The 14,960-nt window shown below is 40.4% G+C and overlaps 1 protein-coding gene across 1 annotated transcript; it reads right to left on the bottom strand.

Annotated features, from left to right (window-relative positions):
* Positions 1-11,907: 11,907 nt before the first annotated feature.
* On the bottom strand, positions 11,908-14,338 carry HSPB3 (heat shock protein family B (small) member 3). Its single transcript, XM_004737891.3, has one exon. The coding sequence runs from the start codon at positions 14,013-14,015 to the stop codon at positions 13,563-13,565; it is 453 nt and encodes a 150-aa protein (XP_004737948.1). The 5' UTR covers positions 14,016-14,338; the 3' UTR covers positions 11,908-13,562.
* Positions 14,339-14,960: the final 622 nt, after the last annotated feature.

The following is a 14,960-nucleotide window of genomic DNA, read 5'->3' as shown; positions in this document are numbered from 1 at the left end:
CTTGGCTCAGGTCATGATCTCAGGGTCCTGGGATCGAGCCCCACATCAGGCTCTCTGCTCAGCAGGAGCCTGCTTCCCCCTCTCTCTCTGCCTGCCTCTCTGTCTACTTGTGATCTCTCTCTCTGTCAAATAAATAATAAAATCTTAAAAAATAATACCCTTTTCCATAGAAAGTGGACTCCCTTAATGTTTTAGCCCAATGTTATAACCTTTCAGTCACAGTTATTAGAATAGTTATTGACAGTCACTAAAACACTGACTTCCTATCATTACGATTCAGTGATTCTATTTCAAACCTCTGTTTTAATATCCAGTTAATGGCTCTCTTCTCTCCCACCTCCAGTCCCAACCCCTGCAACAGCATGGGGATGTGGTAGTGTGGCCTGGTTCACCCACACCTATCCGTGTCTTTCCATCACTATGTTGCTGGTGATGGCTGGGGAGGAAGGATAAAGAAAGGAGAACTACCCTAGTGGGACACAGTGCATTGTCCTTGTGCTCAGGGTGGACAGATGGAGACCTACAATGTCATCTGACAAGTAATTTGTTCCCAAGCAGCAATTCAAGATGCTAGGGGGTCCTTATGAGACAGCTTCATTCTGAATTTCAGGCCCAGCTCCAGCCTGGTATCCTATTCCTCTGATATGTATTCCTCTGTCCTATTCCTCTTCACCCAGTGCTGTGCTTTCCCAGATAAAACCAAAGTTCTAAATGTGATCTATTCACCACAGCCAAACTCCTAGGTCTTCAGGTTTATGTAGGCTCCATCTTCCAAATCTCTCAGACTTTAAGTAGGCGTAGTCTTGCCCTTGCTGCACCCGGTAGTCTCCCTCTGTGCCATCTCTTCCAACGTACTTTTCCTCTACCCTGGCACTGGGGCTGGACAGAGAGCTTAGCACCTCATAACTGTCCCGATAGGGACTAGCAGACCCACAAACCTGTGGGCAGTCCTCTTGATAACTCCCTACGTTGACACTGAGGAAGAGAGGCAACCCAGCCCCAGCCCTACCCTTCTTGGGGGGATAAATAGTTCTACATGAGTAGTGTACTTCTACAAAAGGCAACAGCCTTCTTCCTCTCAACCTCATCTTCTGTTAGTGAAGTGGTGAAGTGATGGTGCTGGTTCTGCTTCCTGGTTTCTCTTAGCAGGCCCTGTTGAAGGATGGAGGCCCCAACAGCCACCATCCTAGGAATTTGGAATGTGGGGTTTTTAGCCCCTATGATCTCCAGTTCTGAGCTTTAGGTTGGTGTTAGTCACCAATACTCAGCAGCTGTCACCCATGTTTAACATTAACCATCTTTCCCCAACCGCACTCTGATCCTTCACTGCCCATCTGGGTGGTGATGCCTCTCTGGAGTGTGATCAACTTTCCTGGGATGAGGGACCCGATTCGGTATAAAACTATGATACTCCTTGGCAAAACAGAAATTTTGGTCACCCTACCTCCCAATTTCTATGATTCCAAGCCGAACCTGTAAGTAATTCAGTTCCTTCCCTATCTTCATTTCTTCTGCCCTGTTCGCTAATTATGTTGTTCTACATCTAACAGCCCTTGTATCTGTGCCCCCTTTTCTGATTCGGCAACTATCTCAACTTCTGCTAGTCATTCTGAACCTTGGTTTCTCATTGGAAGCACCAAGACAATTTAGAAACTTCTGATACCTGGATTCCATCTTAAGAGATGATTTAAACGGTCTGGGTTTGGCCATGGAAAATTACAAGGTGATTAGCCTGTGCATTATCCCACCTCAACTACTACTACGGACCTCAGTGATCTTCTCAGCTCCACAGTGTCCTCCTCTCATCCATCCTTGACACTACAGCCAGAGTTATCTTGCAAAAACACAAAGCAGATCTTGTCATGGCCCTGGTTAAAACTCCCCTGTGGGGATTGGGTCTGCACTGCCTTCTGGTAAAGCTCAAACTCCTTAGTTTCATCCACCATGATCTATGGCAATACCACCCTTTGCTCATTTAAAAACTGCTTACTGAGCACCTACTTTAAAATATCTGGGAACCACCACAGAGAGAATAGAGATAGAACTAGGACAAGCATGGTGTATGCCACGCTGGTGAGCAGTGAGGAAAGAATGAAGAATACAACTTATTAAAAACTTATCTTTCTATACATAGTTATTTCTTTTCTTTTAGAACGTCTGTCCTGGAAGGAGCAATGTACCTCTTTCCCTGGAGTTATATTTAAAACATAGCACTGGAATAACGTTTGAAGAAAATAATAGCAGGAATAGAGCAGTTAAAAATAATTATTTGCATGAAAGTAGTTCTCCCTTGTCCCTCAAAGAGGGTGTTATCATCTGCTGGAAAATTACCAGGTCAGCCTATATTTAGTCTAGCTCCTTGGGATATCTATAATTTTGTTAAGTTAACAAACATTAATGAAGTGTCTAAATGATAGAGTTCCATTTAAAATTCTACACAGTGCTGTCCTGTTTTCAGTGTCTTATTTTCATGTGCTGTTTTGGCTCAAGCACTGTGGGGTGGTCAGCATCCTGGGTTCCAGAGCACTAAAGGCTGAGAGGCACCAAGCATAGGTTGAGAACCATTTCCAAATTTGCCCCATCATAAACATGTCAGGGGACAACAACCAATTACAGATTCAAGTTTTCCCCCAGCCTCCACCTGATTCAGAATCTGTATCAGAGGAACGTGGAAATCTAAATATTTAAATAAAAGTCCCAGGTGATTCTTAAAAACAGACAAATTTAGAAAATAAGGGACTAGGCTCTGGATCCCTTTTCCTTCATTATAGATGTGACCCCAGTGGCTTTTAGTCAACCAGAATTTGGGTACTGTCAGAGGTCACTGAGGAGCCCTGACCTGGGTCTCTGCAATGCCAGTGAATAAGGACAAAAGAAATCTATGTCAATAGATGGGATTGACAAGTAAGACAGATAAGGAAATATGCTCAGTCTACCATCTTACTAGAAATGTTCCAGATGGGAATATTGTGTCCAAAAGCTTGTGTGCCTTAAATAACTTTTTATTCATTATACTAAAAAGATTATTCTACAATTCCTTTCTTATCGTGACAAAGCTTTTTATCTTGCTATAGGTGCCCTTTTTGAACAACATAGACTCTTGCATACTAATTCACAGAGCAATGTGAAGTTTTCTAAGACTTGGCTTCAGTGAGGAAAAAAAATACTTGTAGAATTTTAGAAATAACCAAGTAGACCTTAGAATTGGAAAGTGATATTGATTCACTGATGAAGCTTTTTATTTTTTTAATTGTACGTTTTAGTTTCTTTATAAAAGGTAATGTCAGGATGTGTTTAATTAATGTATGTAGAAAACGTGTCCATTGGAATGTTCTCAAAGACACTTGTAATACATAAAATAATGGCTCTTATTTACTGATACAAGGCATTGTGTAAGTACCTGACATTTTATAGGGTGACCAACCATCCCCGTCTGCTCGGAACGTCCCAATCTTAACATTCAGAGTTCTTTATCTGAAGGACTCCTCTGCCCTGGGCAAACCAGGTGTTGGTCACCTACATTTTCATCTCACTTGCTCTTCAAAACAACCCTATGTGATAGAGACTATAATTATCCCCATTTTACAAATGGGGAAACTGAGGTATAAGGGTGTTATGCAAACTGACCCTAATCACCAGACTAGAAAGTTGCAGAGTTGCTACTCAAACCACTGTTTTGCTCCATTTGTAGCAAAGTCTCTCAAAGTCTACTTTGCTAATTACTCTGTGTTTTGCAAGGAAACTACAACCCTTAGAGGTTCAGTTATTTCTTCCTTGTCCAGGGGATAAAGTTTATTTATGGACTTAGCAACAAAATAGCCTATTTAGAATTTCTTGGCAAATTAAAAATCAGTTTCACAAGAAATTAATTGTATCACGTTCAACAGCAGCAGAGAATTAAAGCCACATCGAGTTCTCTAACACTATGAATGTTGCTTGGAAAACTGGGTTTGGGGAGACAAAACAAGAGCACGGGGAAATTCCACCCTCTGGAAGGGCAGTGTTTCAGGAGAATGGTATGTGCCTGACAGCTGCTTTGAGGAGCACAGCAACCCCAGGGTAGCATTTCACAGAGGAAAGTGATGGTGGCTGTGTCATCTAGTCAAGTCCACCGGGGAGGTGAAGAAAGGTGATATGCTTTCAGGCCTGCCATTCAGCCAAGACAGCTAGCTCATTTGGTTTTCCTCACTAATAAACTCTCTGAGCTTACATGAACTTCTGGGCTGCAACTACAGTTCAAATTGAAAAATAATTTGCACTGCACTGAAATTTAGATTTTTGGAAAGTCATTTGTGCTTATTGCATTGTATAGAATCATAACGTCTTGAGACTGTTGATCCTGAAGGTTCTGATTTCTTTGGAATAACTAGAGATGGTATATGTTCATCAAATGAGTAAAACACTTGCTTTCTGCCAGTATCATAAGATCCTATGTAGGTGCAGCTAGGACTTTATTTCCAGACACTATGATGATCGTTTACTAAATGTTACATTTATAGAATTTTTATCCTATTTCTTTCCTAATTATGAAATAATTTGTCTTCTGTATTTCCTCAGTGAAATATAAAGACTCTAAAATTCCAATTATATAGTCACTTCTGATATTTTTGATTACCCTTTCATTCTCCCTTCTCTGCATATAATAAATTATGGCATATCCACATTATGGAGTGCAACACTGCCATTAAAATCATGTCCTAAACAATGCATGTTTACACAGAAATATGCCCACTGAAATTAAAAGTGGGAAATCTGTACAACTTTTGTAACTTGCCTTCCCTCCTTAATTTTACTAAGCATTTTTCCACTCCATTTAATATTTTCTAGAAGATGGTATTTACTGGTAGTATAAGATTTTATAATACGGATAGACTTTAGTTTGCTTAACAAATGTCTTATATTTTCAATACTTCAGATTAAAGAATGCACAAATTTTTGTGCAAAGTTTTTATTGTCTCAGAGTAGATTCTTTAATTCTTGCTCTTCCACTTCAAAAATTACATCAAGAGACTTAAAACTACCAACAGAAAGATTGTGCTAAATTTATGCTACAGACCAGCACCCATTAGTTTAGTTTAGTTTTGTTTTGTTTTTTCCATACTCAACAACACAGAAAATCATGCTTTTTGGTCTCAAACACAAACTAGACAAAATCCAAAAAGTTGCAAATTTTTTTTAATTCATGAAAGTTTCCTTTTGTTTTCCTGGGTTTTTTTTGTTGTTGTTGTTGTCTTCTTCTTTGTTTGTTTAAAAGGGGTCTTTCTCATGCCAAAAGAAGAATACATTTGTGGATACATCATTCAGAGTCCCAGAGGGAAACAAAAGGCATGCTTAGCTTGGATTTTTTAAAGATTTTAAAAAATGTATAATAAAGTATAAATAAAATGATGTACAGAGATGTGGGCAGAGCTGAGGAAACAACAAAAGTGCTGAGGCATTATGGTATTATGATTATTATGATTTCCGATAAGAAATACATATTTGATCCTCATCCCAGTTTCTGGCACAGATCTCCAAAGACCCTTGGAGTTTTCAAAATGTCAGCTGCTTCAGAGGTGCTTTTGTTATGTTAATGTGACTTTTGGAAAACCCCTAAGTAACCTAAGGATGGGGGCTTGTTGCCAGGAGAGCCAACCGTCTGATTAGAGGTTTGGAACTTTCAGTCCCACCCAGGAACCTTTAAAGAGGGGAGAGCGGCTGGAGATTGAGTTCAGTCACCCATGCCCAGTGATTTAATGAAGCATGCCTATGTAATGAAGCCTCATAAAAACCGAAAAGGATGTGGTTCAGAGAGTGTCTGGGTTGGTGAACACCTAGAGTCTTGGGGAGAGTGGTGCACCTGGAGAGGTCATGGAAGCCCCACACCCTTTCCCCATATCTTGCCCTATGCATCTCTTCCATTTGGCTCTTCTGAGTTATATCCTTTCATAATAAACTGCTCATCAACTACATAGAATGGTTTCTCCAAGTTCTATGAGCCCCTCTAGCCAATGAACTGAACCCACAGAGGGGATCTTTGTAACCTCCAACCTGTAGCCCATTGGTCAGAAGTACAGGTGACAACCTGGGTTTCTGAAGTGGGAGGAGGGCAGTCTTGTAGGACTGAACCCTTGACCTTTGGGATCTGATGTTCTCTCTGGGTAGAGGGTGTTAGAATTGAGTTGAATTGTAGGACACTCAGTTGGTGTCAGTGTTGCGTGGTGGTACTAGAAAAAATACCCTACACATTAAAATTGATGCAAATTGTAGGCACCCAGAGACCAGGAACAGTGGGAAGCCATTACCTCGCTGAGCCTGAAGGAATAGGAAAGGGGAAATAGAACTACTTTCCCAGTGCGGGAGAGCCTGGGGGAGGGTATGCCTCACCACCACTGTGTGTCAGAGCAGCCCCTGCCAGCACCTGGAACCAAAGCAGCACGAGTCAGAGAAAACTACCCCCATACCTTTTTCATTCTATAAGCTGCTCTCCTGCTGGTGCCTACCATTGGATGAATCCAACCGGAAACCAGAGAGCAGGGCTGAGGTGAAATAATCGTTCATCCACAATTTTATACTCTCCTAAATATTATCCAAGAATGAAGCAGTGTAAAAACTGAGAATTTTCCACTTACAGACCCTTACAAAAATAATAAGGTGCCTTAGGAAGAGACAGAAACCCAGAAGGAAAACTGTGGAAAATAAGAAAAAAGAGGAGCACACAAATGCATAAAAAAAATTTTAGTTGTGAGATTTTAGCAATCAATAATTAAAGGTAAAACTAAAATTAACAATGGCAGCAAGATGGGGAGGAGGATTCAATGGGTAGTAAAGACACAAACATTCTCCAAATGCTCAGAAGAATAGAAATGTTAAAGAATTTTAAGTGTCCACATTTTTATTCTTTTATTAGTTTCCTTCAAACATGTATATTAACCTACACATTTTCTAACAATGTTTAAATTTTAACACATTAAGGATCAAGAGAAAAAAACAAGGAGGCAAGCTTAGAAAACTTGATCATCCAAAGACAGAAAAGGGAAAAAAGCAAAGGGAAACCATGATAAATAAAGACACATAGTAAGAAACACATCCAAATATTTCATGCAATAAGTAATGGGGTTAAATTTATCTATTAAAAGTCAGATTATCAGACTGTATTTTTTAAATCAAGCTACATGCAACTGCTTCTAAGAAACAAACTTAAGACAAAGCTATACTGAATATATAAGAAAAAAATGTGTCAAAGCATAAAACAAAAAACTGATATTATCGGACAAAATAACAATGCAAGAAGCATTACATGGAGATAGAGTCTACATAATAATACATAATAATATAATATAAGACATAATTCAACTGAAATAAATTATAAATATATAATCACATAACAACATAACCTGGAAATCTAAAAGGAAAAATATGGAAGAGAATTTTTTTTTAAATTTTCAATTGTCCTTTCATACTGAAATTTGTTTTGTTTTTTTTTTTAAGATTTTATTTATTTATTTGACAGAGAGATCGCAAGTAGGCAGAGAGGCAGGCAAAGAGAAAGGGGGAAGCAGGCTCCCTTCTGAGCAGAAAGCCCGATGCAGGGCTTGATCCCAGGACCCTGGGATCGTGACCTAAGCCAAAGACAGAGACTTTAACCCACTGAGCCACCCGGGTACCCCAATACTGAAAGGTTTTTAAATGCCAATTTGAATATTTTTAGTAGCCATAAACAAAAAAACAGAAGAATATTTGAACTGACAAAATAACAAAATTAATTATATATATGCATATATATACATCTACTGCAAAAGAAAGTGTACATGTAAATTATTTTCACATATACATGGAATATTTTTTAAAAATAACTATATAACAGGTCATGAAGAAAATCTCAACAAATTACAAAGAATGGGATCATATAGCCCATTTTATTGTACTATGATAAATTTTCATTTTATTTGTCCCTGAAGTAGATTAAGACATTAAGATACAGTATTTTATATTACATATATACATGCATGCTCTTGTGTGTTAAACAATGCTGAGGAAATGTAGAAGAAAACATTTACTTAGAATCATTTACTTTTCAGATTAAAAATACTGTCTCATATCTTGAGGAGGACATCTAATCAACTCAATTGTTAAGACAGAGAGTTATTTTTAAAATATAATATGTAAGTTTTAATTAGCATACCAAACCAACATTTTTATTCTTTCCAACTAATTATTTGAGAATCTCTGAAGAGCAGTGGTGGCTAGTGAAAAAGAGATTTGTTAAGCTTGAGGAAATGATATGAGGTGTTTTTTTTCCCCCTGAGGTTGTATGCCATTTGTGTTTTTTAAAATCTCTTTTTTAATATGTGCTAAGGACCACTGACAGCAATTTTCAGACAATCACAAGTGGGTGAGAAGTAAGGCAAGACCACATTCAGGGTCCCAGTGCGGTTTGGACTGAAGGAGGTCAGTGGAACTAAAGTCTTCAACTGGAAAGACATTCAAGTTTGAAGCTGATGGCTAAGTAATAATACTTGAGGCACCTTTGTTGCAGAAAGGTGGTTTTATTAAAGCACGGGGACAGTACCTGTAGGCAGAAAGAGCTAATACTAGAGTTGTGAGGAGTGGCCCATTACATACTTTCAAGCTGGGAGGGGGTTAGGGAATAATATAAATCTCAAGGGAATTTTGGAAGCAAGGTTTCCAGGACCTTGAGGGGGCTAGCTATTTTGGGGAAAAGGTCATTTATTACTGTCTAATAAAACCTTAGTCATGAAGCCCTTCAGATGTATATCGGTGGGTCATATGCTTGGGGAATGATTGCTGATGTGTATCTTGGGGAGTAGAGATAAAGGAAGTTTCCAAAGGAATTTTTATATGTCAAAGTAGACTTTGGAATTCTGGAGGGTCAGGCTAAGATTGCCTTTTGCCCTTAGCAAAGTATTAACATTGAGGCAGCTGAGTTCCTAGAGGAATGTCACTCTGCCTGTTTCAAGGACTTGTCAATGGGCTATAAGTAGTAAGGAAATTTAATAATTTTTCTTCTGCCTTTGTTTCCCACATCATAATGACTTCTGGGCTTCCAGGATAAAAATTAGGCAACTTAAAACAAAAACAGGGACGCCTGGGTGGTTAAACGTTAAACCTCAACCGGTTAAACGTCAGCCTTCAGCTCAGGTCATGATCCCAGGGTCCAGGGATCGAGTCCCACATCAGACTCCCTGCTCAGCCGAGAGTCGGCTTCTCCCTCTGCCTGCTGCTCTCTTTGCTTGTGCTCGCTCTCTCTCTCTCTCTCTCTGACAAATGAGTAAATAAAATACTTAAACAAAAACAAAAAGAAATCTTTGATCCACAATCTACAGGAAAAGAAAAATCCTGGAGAAGTTTAAGAGAACTGACTTTGCACTTAAGCCAATAAAAAATTAGATAAAAATATAAGATGATATTAGAATCCATAAAATTTGAAGGCAGTCTGGAATACATATGCAGTTGATGCTGCAGGACTGTGTGATTTGCCTGGCTCCCCCCTCCCTCAGCTCTGGATTTGGGGTTGTGGTGGATACAAACCCTGTGTGCCTTTCCATCTGCCTTCTTCTTCCTGAGGGTCTCCCCTGCCTTGCAGCCCAGGCTGCTGCCACCAGAGCCGCTGCCAAGTCTCCTAAGGTGGCTGGAAGCCACGTTGAAACCCTGAGCCTGTGTTTCTCACAGGCTCACCCCTAACCATGCTGTCAGCATGTCTCCTAACCATGTCAGCATGACCCCTAACCATGCTGTCAGCATGTCTCCTTTTGCTGTCAGCCTGGATGAAACGTCACACCGTGGGGTATGACATCTGGTTTTCTGAGCAGCCATGAAGTGTTTGGGTGATACACCCCAGAAGTGCAGGAGAGTCTGTTCCCTGTGAGCTAAACCTTGACTAAGGGGAAACAGGAAATAGTAGGGACCATGCAAGCAAGTTCCCTCTTTTTTTTTTCTTCCCTGTGGATTGCTTTAAGATTTTATTTCTTCCCAAAGATCTTCTGGAGAAGTTCCAGGTGCTAAGCCAACATCCTTGCCAAGAGCCTGCTTGAGTCTCTTCATAGCTCATCGTCCCGTGGTGGTCAGCATAGTAACACATCACCTCACTTCGCTTCCCGTTTTTTTCTCGCCTCTTTCCCCCTATTTCCTCACTTTTACTGTTCTGCGCTTGCACTTCCCAAATAAAGTGTCAGCACTTCAATCCATGTTTCAGGCTGTATTTTAAGTTTGTCCAAAAGAGCTGTAACAACAGTACTCACTTCACAGAAGTGCTGGATATTTTCCCCTCAGTCCACAGGAGTCACTCTCCACTTTCTTTCCACCCTGCGCCCTGCTCTGGGAGGCTGTGGAACCAAATCAACAGGGTGTCCACGCCCTCCAGCTACCACTTGTGTCCCACCAGTGGGGCATCCTGGTAGGAGATTAGAAGGATAAATATTTATTTTCCTGACACCAGGGAGAGGTTATCTGGGGCTGTTTGTATCATCAAAAGAAAGTCACAGCTGGTGGTCTCCTCCATCTGACAATCTTGATTCCTGAGACCCTCTTCCTCCTCTCATCTCTTTGGACACAGGGAACAGAACAGCTGCACACTGCTACGCTCAGGTTATACACTGTCCCCTACAGCTCTTCTTCACCCTGCCCACTCCTGTGAAATCGATCTCTTTACAAATAAATTATTCAAATTTGAATTATTCTAATTTTGACATTGCTGTTTCCTATTAGGACCAGTACTGAAAAGGAATGGTTAAATTATAATATGTTTTATATGGGTTGGAATAGTGCATAGCCATTACAAATCAACTTCTGTTTGGTATAAAAGCAAGAGATGCAGTTTAAACACATACACATACACACATACACATACACATACACACACACACACACACACACACACACTTAAGAAGATAAGCAGTCAGAGTTCTGGAGGAAAACAGAATTCCATCACCTGAAAGGGGATCTAAGGAAGGGACCATTGAGGGGAAAGCAGACCAAGTAAGAGGAATCGATAGAGGATGATGAAGACCAGGGACAAGAAAGGGCAGAAAACACAATCGTGCCAACTGCTGATGGGGCAAAAGGAAGAAACAGCATTAGGATACCCAAGCCCAGTCCAAGCAGGAGGCCTGGAGAAATAGTCACTTCTCCAGAGGTGTAGTCAAGGAGAGACACAGGCCTGCCAGTACCTCATCCCAGCAGGTTGACAGAAGGAAATGCCCTGAACTTTGTCCTCTCCTGCCCACGAATCCTCTCTCCAGTCTCTGGCCTCCGGTCAGCACTTCCATTGTCTGAGGCCCGCTGCTGGAAACTAGAGTGATGGCAGCTCGTGGGGGTCAGCCTGCTTGGGCTCAGAATGGGACTGGCAAGGACGAGGGATGGGTTTGGGTTGGCACCACGTGAGGCTGGCAACAGACAGTAACCCGAATGATTGGGGCATCAAACTCCGTGCAAATATAATCCTAACTTTGTGAAAAGTGATATATGTATTTATGCATAGGGGAAGATGGAACTAGAGATTTGAAGTAGCAACCTCATAGTAATAAGAGAATTTTTAAAAATTTGTTATAGCGTTTTATATATTTTCCAAATCAAAATGGTTATGTAATACTTTTAAATATACCTTAAGAAAAAATAATGCTAATTGGATGAGGTGGTTATTTTAGTGTTCCTTCTTAAAGGAGACGTTTCTATTGGTTGCTCCTCATGGTAAGAATTTTACTTCTTGGGGCACCTGGTTGGCTTAGTCAGTTGAGCCTGTGCAGTTGAGCATCTCCCTTCTGCTCTGGTCATGATCTCGGGGTCCTGGGATCAGCCCCACGTCAGGCTCCTGGCTCAATGGGGAGTCTGCTGTCCCTCTGCCTCCCCACCCACTTCATGCGTGCGGCACTCTCTCTCTCTCAAATAGATAAATAAAATCTTTAAAAATAATAATAATAATTTTATTTCCTGAATTTTCCCAGAAGTAGGATCTTCTCTAGAGTAGGGATAAGGCCAAATGAGAGGGATGTTTTTATTGATTGGTTTACTCTCAAAGCACTACTTTGTTTCCCTACCAACCTGCCAATCATTGAGAAAGAATAATCTAAAGTGGGACAAATGGCATCCCAGGTCTAATTGTATTAGATGGAGTCCCATTAATTATGATCATCTTTGTAATGTAGCAAAGCTGGTCTGTGATATTTACTTTGTCAAACAAAATTTCTTATGCTGCACAAACCTCAGTGAATAAGCATTAACATTCAGTTTCAAAATCTTTGCAATTTAATTATATTGTAAACATCTCTCCAATTGTGTTTGCTTTCAAAACACTTTTTAGAACTGTTTGGTGTCTTTTTCTCTTCCTTCGTGTCTCTTACATTGTCACTCAAACAACAAAGCGCTGTGGAGGAGGACAGGGGTGTCGTCAGTGGCCTGCATCCATCCTGGCTCTTTGCACACCCAGTCCCTTCTATTCCCAGCACTGTGCATAGGCTCGCTGGCCGCACACATGGGGTACAGGGTAAAAGTGGCCATTTCCTCCTGAGAAATTTTTAGCATGTACAGAATGAGATAGCAAATCTTTGGAATGTCACAGACCAGCTGTTGATGGCAATATTCCTAAAGCAAATCCTTAACCTCCATCAGTGTCTCAGCACTTCTTAGCCCCTGTGCAAGCTCTGGCCTGGGAAACTCTACTACCTGCCAGGCTATTTAAAGCTAAGGATTATGTAGAGACAGCAGATGCAGTATATTTTGCCGTCTTCTAAAATCTAAAATTCTAAGTAGCATCAAAGATTGTAGAGTAAAACTCTTTGAATTCAGTAATTATACTTTCTAAAGTGGTTTCCTAAACTTAATACAAAATTATAAGAATATGAGTCAACATATAAGTTTGTAACATTGCATAAATATCCACAGAACATATGCTGTTGTTAAAAATACATCAATCCAGCACTCAGTTTGACTTTTTAAAAATGAGGTACATATTTAGAACTTTTTTTTTTTAAATAAAATTTACATCTGAAAATTCCAGCATTACATTTAAGGCAGTAACAGCTGTAATGAATCATAAATACATTTCAGGCCCAATTCCTAAGTGCTGTATTTCAACTTTCAGACTCTATATTTACAGATTCCACTTCAATTAAAATTCATTGAAAAGCTTGTCAAAAAAAAGAAAAAGAAAGAAAAGCTTGTCAAGTGAAGGGAATCACAACTTTTTTTTAGCAATATAAAAAGTTTTCATAAAATGGATAAGAAATTTATATGGCTCTTTTGCCATCAAGTATTACAAATGCAGTTTCTGGGACATTTTTTGGAGTAATGAAGAAATAATTCTGAATCTTCACTAGAATCCACATTGTCTCCTAAACTGTCAGTGTTTCAGGTGTTAGATTAGCATCCCTTTGATCTATAGAAACATTTAACAATTTTCCTCTCTGAGTAAGAATAACAAACACAACCTCAACATACCAGGAACTATGTTTCTATTTTCAATCTTATAAAAATCATTTCAAATATGGTTAATACAAACAACCCCTTGGTACCATTAGCTGAACTATAATGTTCCTCCTGCCGTATGAACAGGAATTGATAAGATTTCACTGAGTTCCAGCTGGCTCCTTTACTTCCACCACCAGAATTCCATCGTGACAGAGGACGGCCGACAAATCTTTGGTTTCGATGCCATCTGGCAGTTTATACTGTCGGGTGAAACTTCTTGAGATAAAACCATGCTCATCCATTCTGGTTCCATGCTGAGCCTTGATCAGCAGCCAGCCTTCGAAGGTCTGAATGATGATATCTTCGGGGAGGAACTGGACCACGTCCAGCAGGATCTGGAAGCGGGATTTGCCTTCTTGGGCCGGCATCTTGGCCTCTGAGTCCACCGGAGGAAGCTGGGCCTCCCTGGCTTTTCTCAGGTCCACAGTAGTTGGCCCCGGCAGTGCATACAAAGCGTGGTCCAGCCTGCAGTCTTCCAAGCCTCGAGCTTCAAACTCCTCCTGGTAGCGCACTGGCGTCTCAATGAGGTGCCTCAGGATGATTTTTGCCATGGTTGGAGGCAAAACCGGTATTGAACAGCTTCCCTTCAGTCTGTGTTCGGTCAGAGGCGAGCCCTTCCAGTTGCCTACTGACTAGGTTACCAGTTGTAACCCTGCGCAGACGTGACTACTTCATTAGGCCTGAATCATACCACCACACACCCACTCTTGTCTTTTCACACACGCTGACAATGAACAGCTATTTATAGGGCATGGTTCGAAGTTACATTTAGCACACAGCCCGCTCAAGCTGCCCAGGCAAGGATAGTCCTTACATTCTCAGTTATCCTTGGCAAGTGTGTCTGCTTTGCTTGTCTCAAGAGAAAAAAAAGACTCAGAATCAGAAACAGCATTTAAAAAAAAAATCTCTGAGTGTGTGTCTGTCCTTGAGCTATAGTGATCTAAGGGACTGTGGCTTCTTAGAAAAGTCCAAAGATGTGCACTCATCTTATAATATGAGCTAAGATTGCATTCATCCTTGTCCCCAAGTGCAAAGCTGGGAGGGATGAATGTAGCTATAATTGACTAGGAGTTAAGACACACACACACAGATACTCAAATCTCCAACATGTGACCAACTCTCACCCCTCTGTTCTATGCATTTTATTTTCTTTCATCTTTTCATCATGTGTCCTTAAGGGACATCTGAGCCAAGTCTTCTGGGCTTATTATAACTGATTTATCAAAAATGAGATCACATGACTAAGTTAGATAATGGTGTCAAACCTCAGATGGGAGTGGGCAGGGGCATAGAGTGGGGAACTTAGCAATGGAAATAAAGGCACAGGGGAGAGTAAAATGTTAAAGCATTGAACTATTTGATAGTAAAGCACAGAAAACTAAGGATTAATCTAGTAGCTCTGCTATTAAAAGGCAAATAAATGACATGCAGTTTCTTAATTATCATACCCTTTATATTCAACTTACATTAAAAAACAAATGAGGCAACTCTGTCCA

The sequence above is a fragment of the Mustela putorius genome, unplaced genomic scaffold (assembly GCF_011764305.1).
Source record: "Mustela putorius furo isolate JIRA1106 unplaced genomic scaffold, ASM1176430v1.1 tig00000407_pilon_pilon_pilon, whole genome shotgun sequence".
Lineage (NCBI taxonomy): Eukaryota > Metazoa > Chordata > Mammalia > Carnivora > Mustelidae > Mustela > Mustela putorius.
Note: the sequence above shows the minus strand (reverse complement) of the source record. Positions and strands in the feature narration are given on the sequence as shown.

What these genes read in the sequence shown, in the direction of transcription:
- HSPB3 (XM_004737891.3), bottom strand. Translation starts at nt 14,015, where the DNA reads ATGGCAAAAATCATCCTGAGGCACCTCATTGAGACGCCAGTGCGCTAC.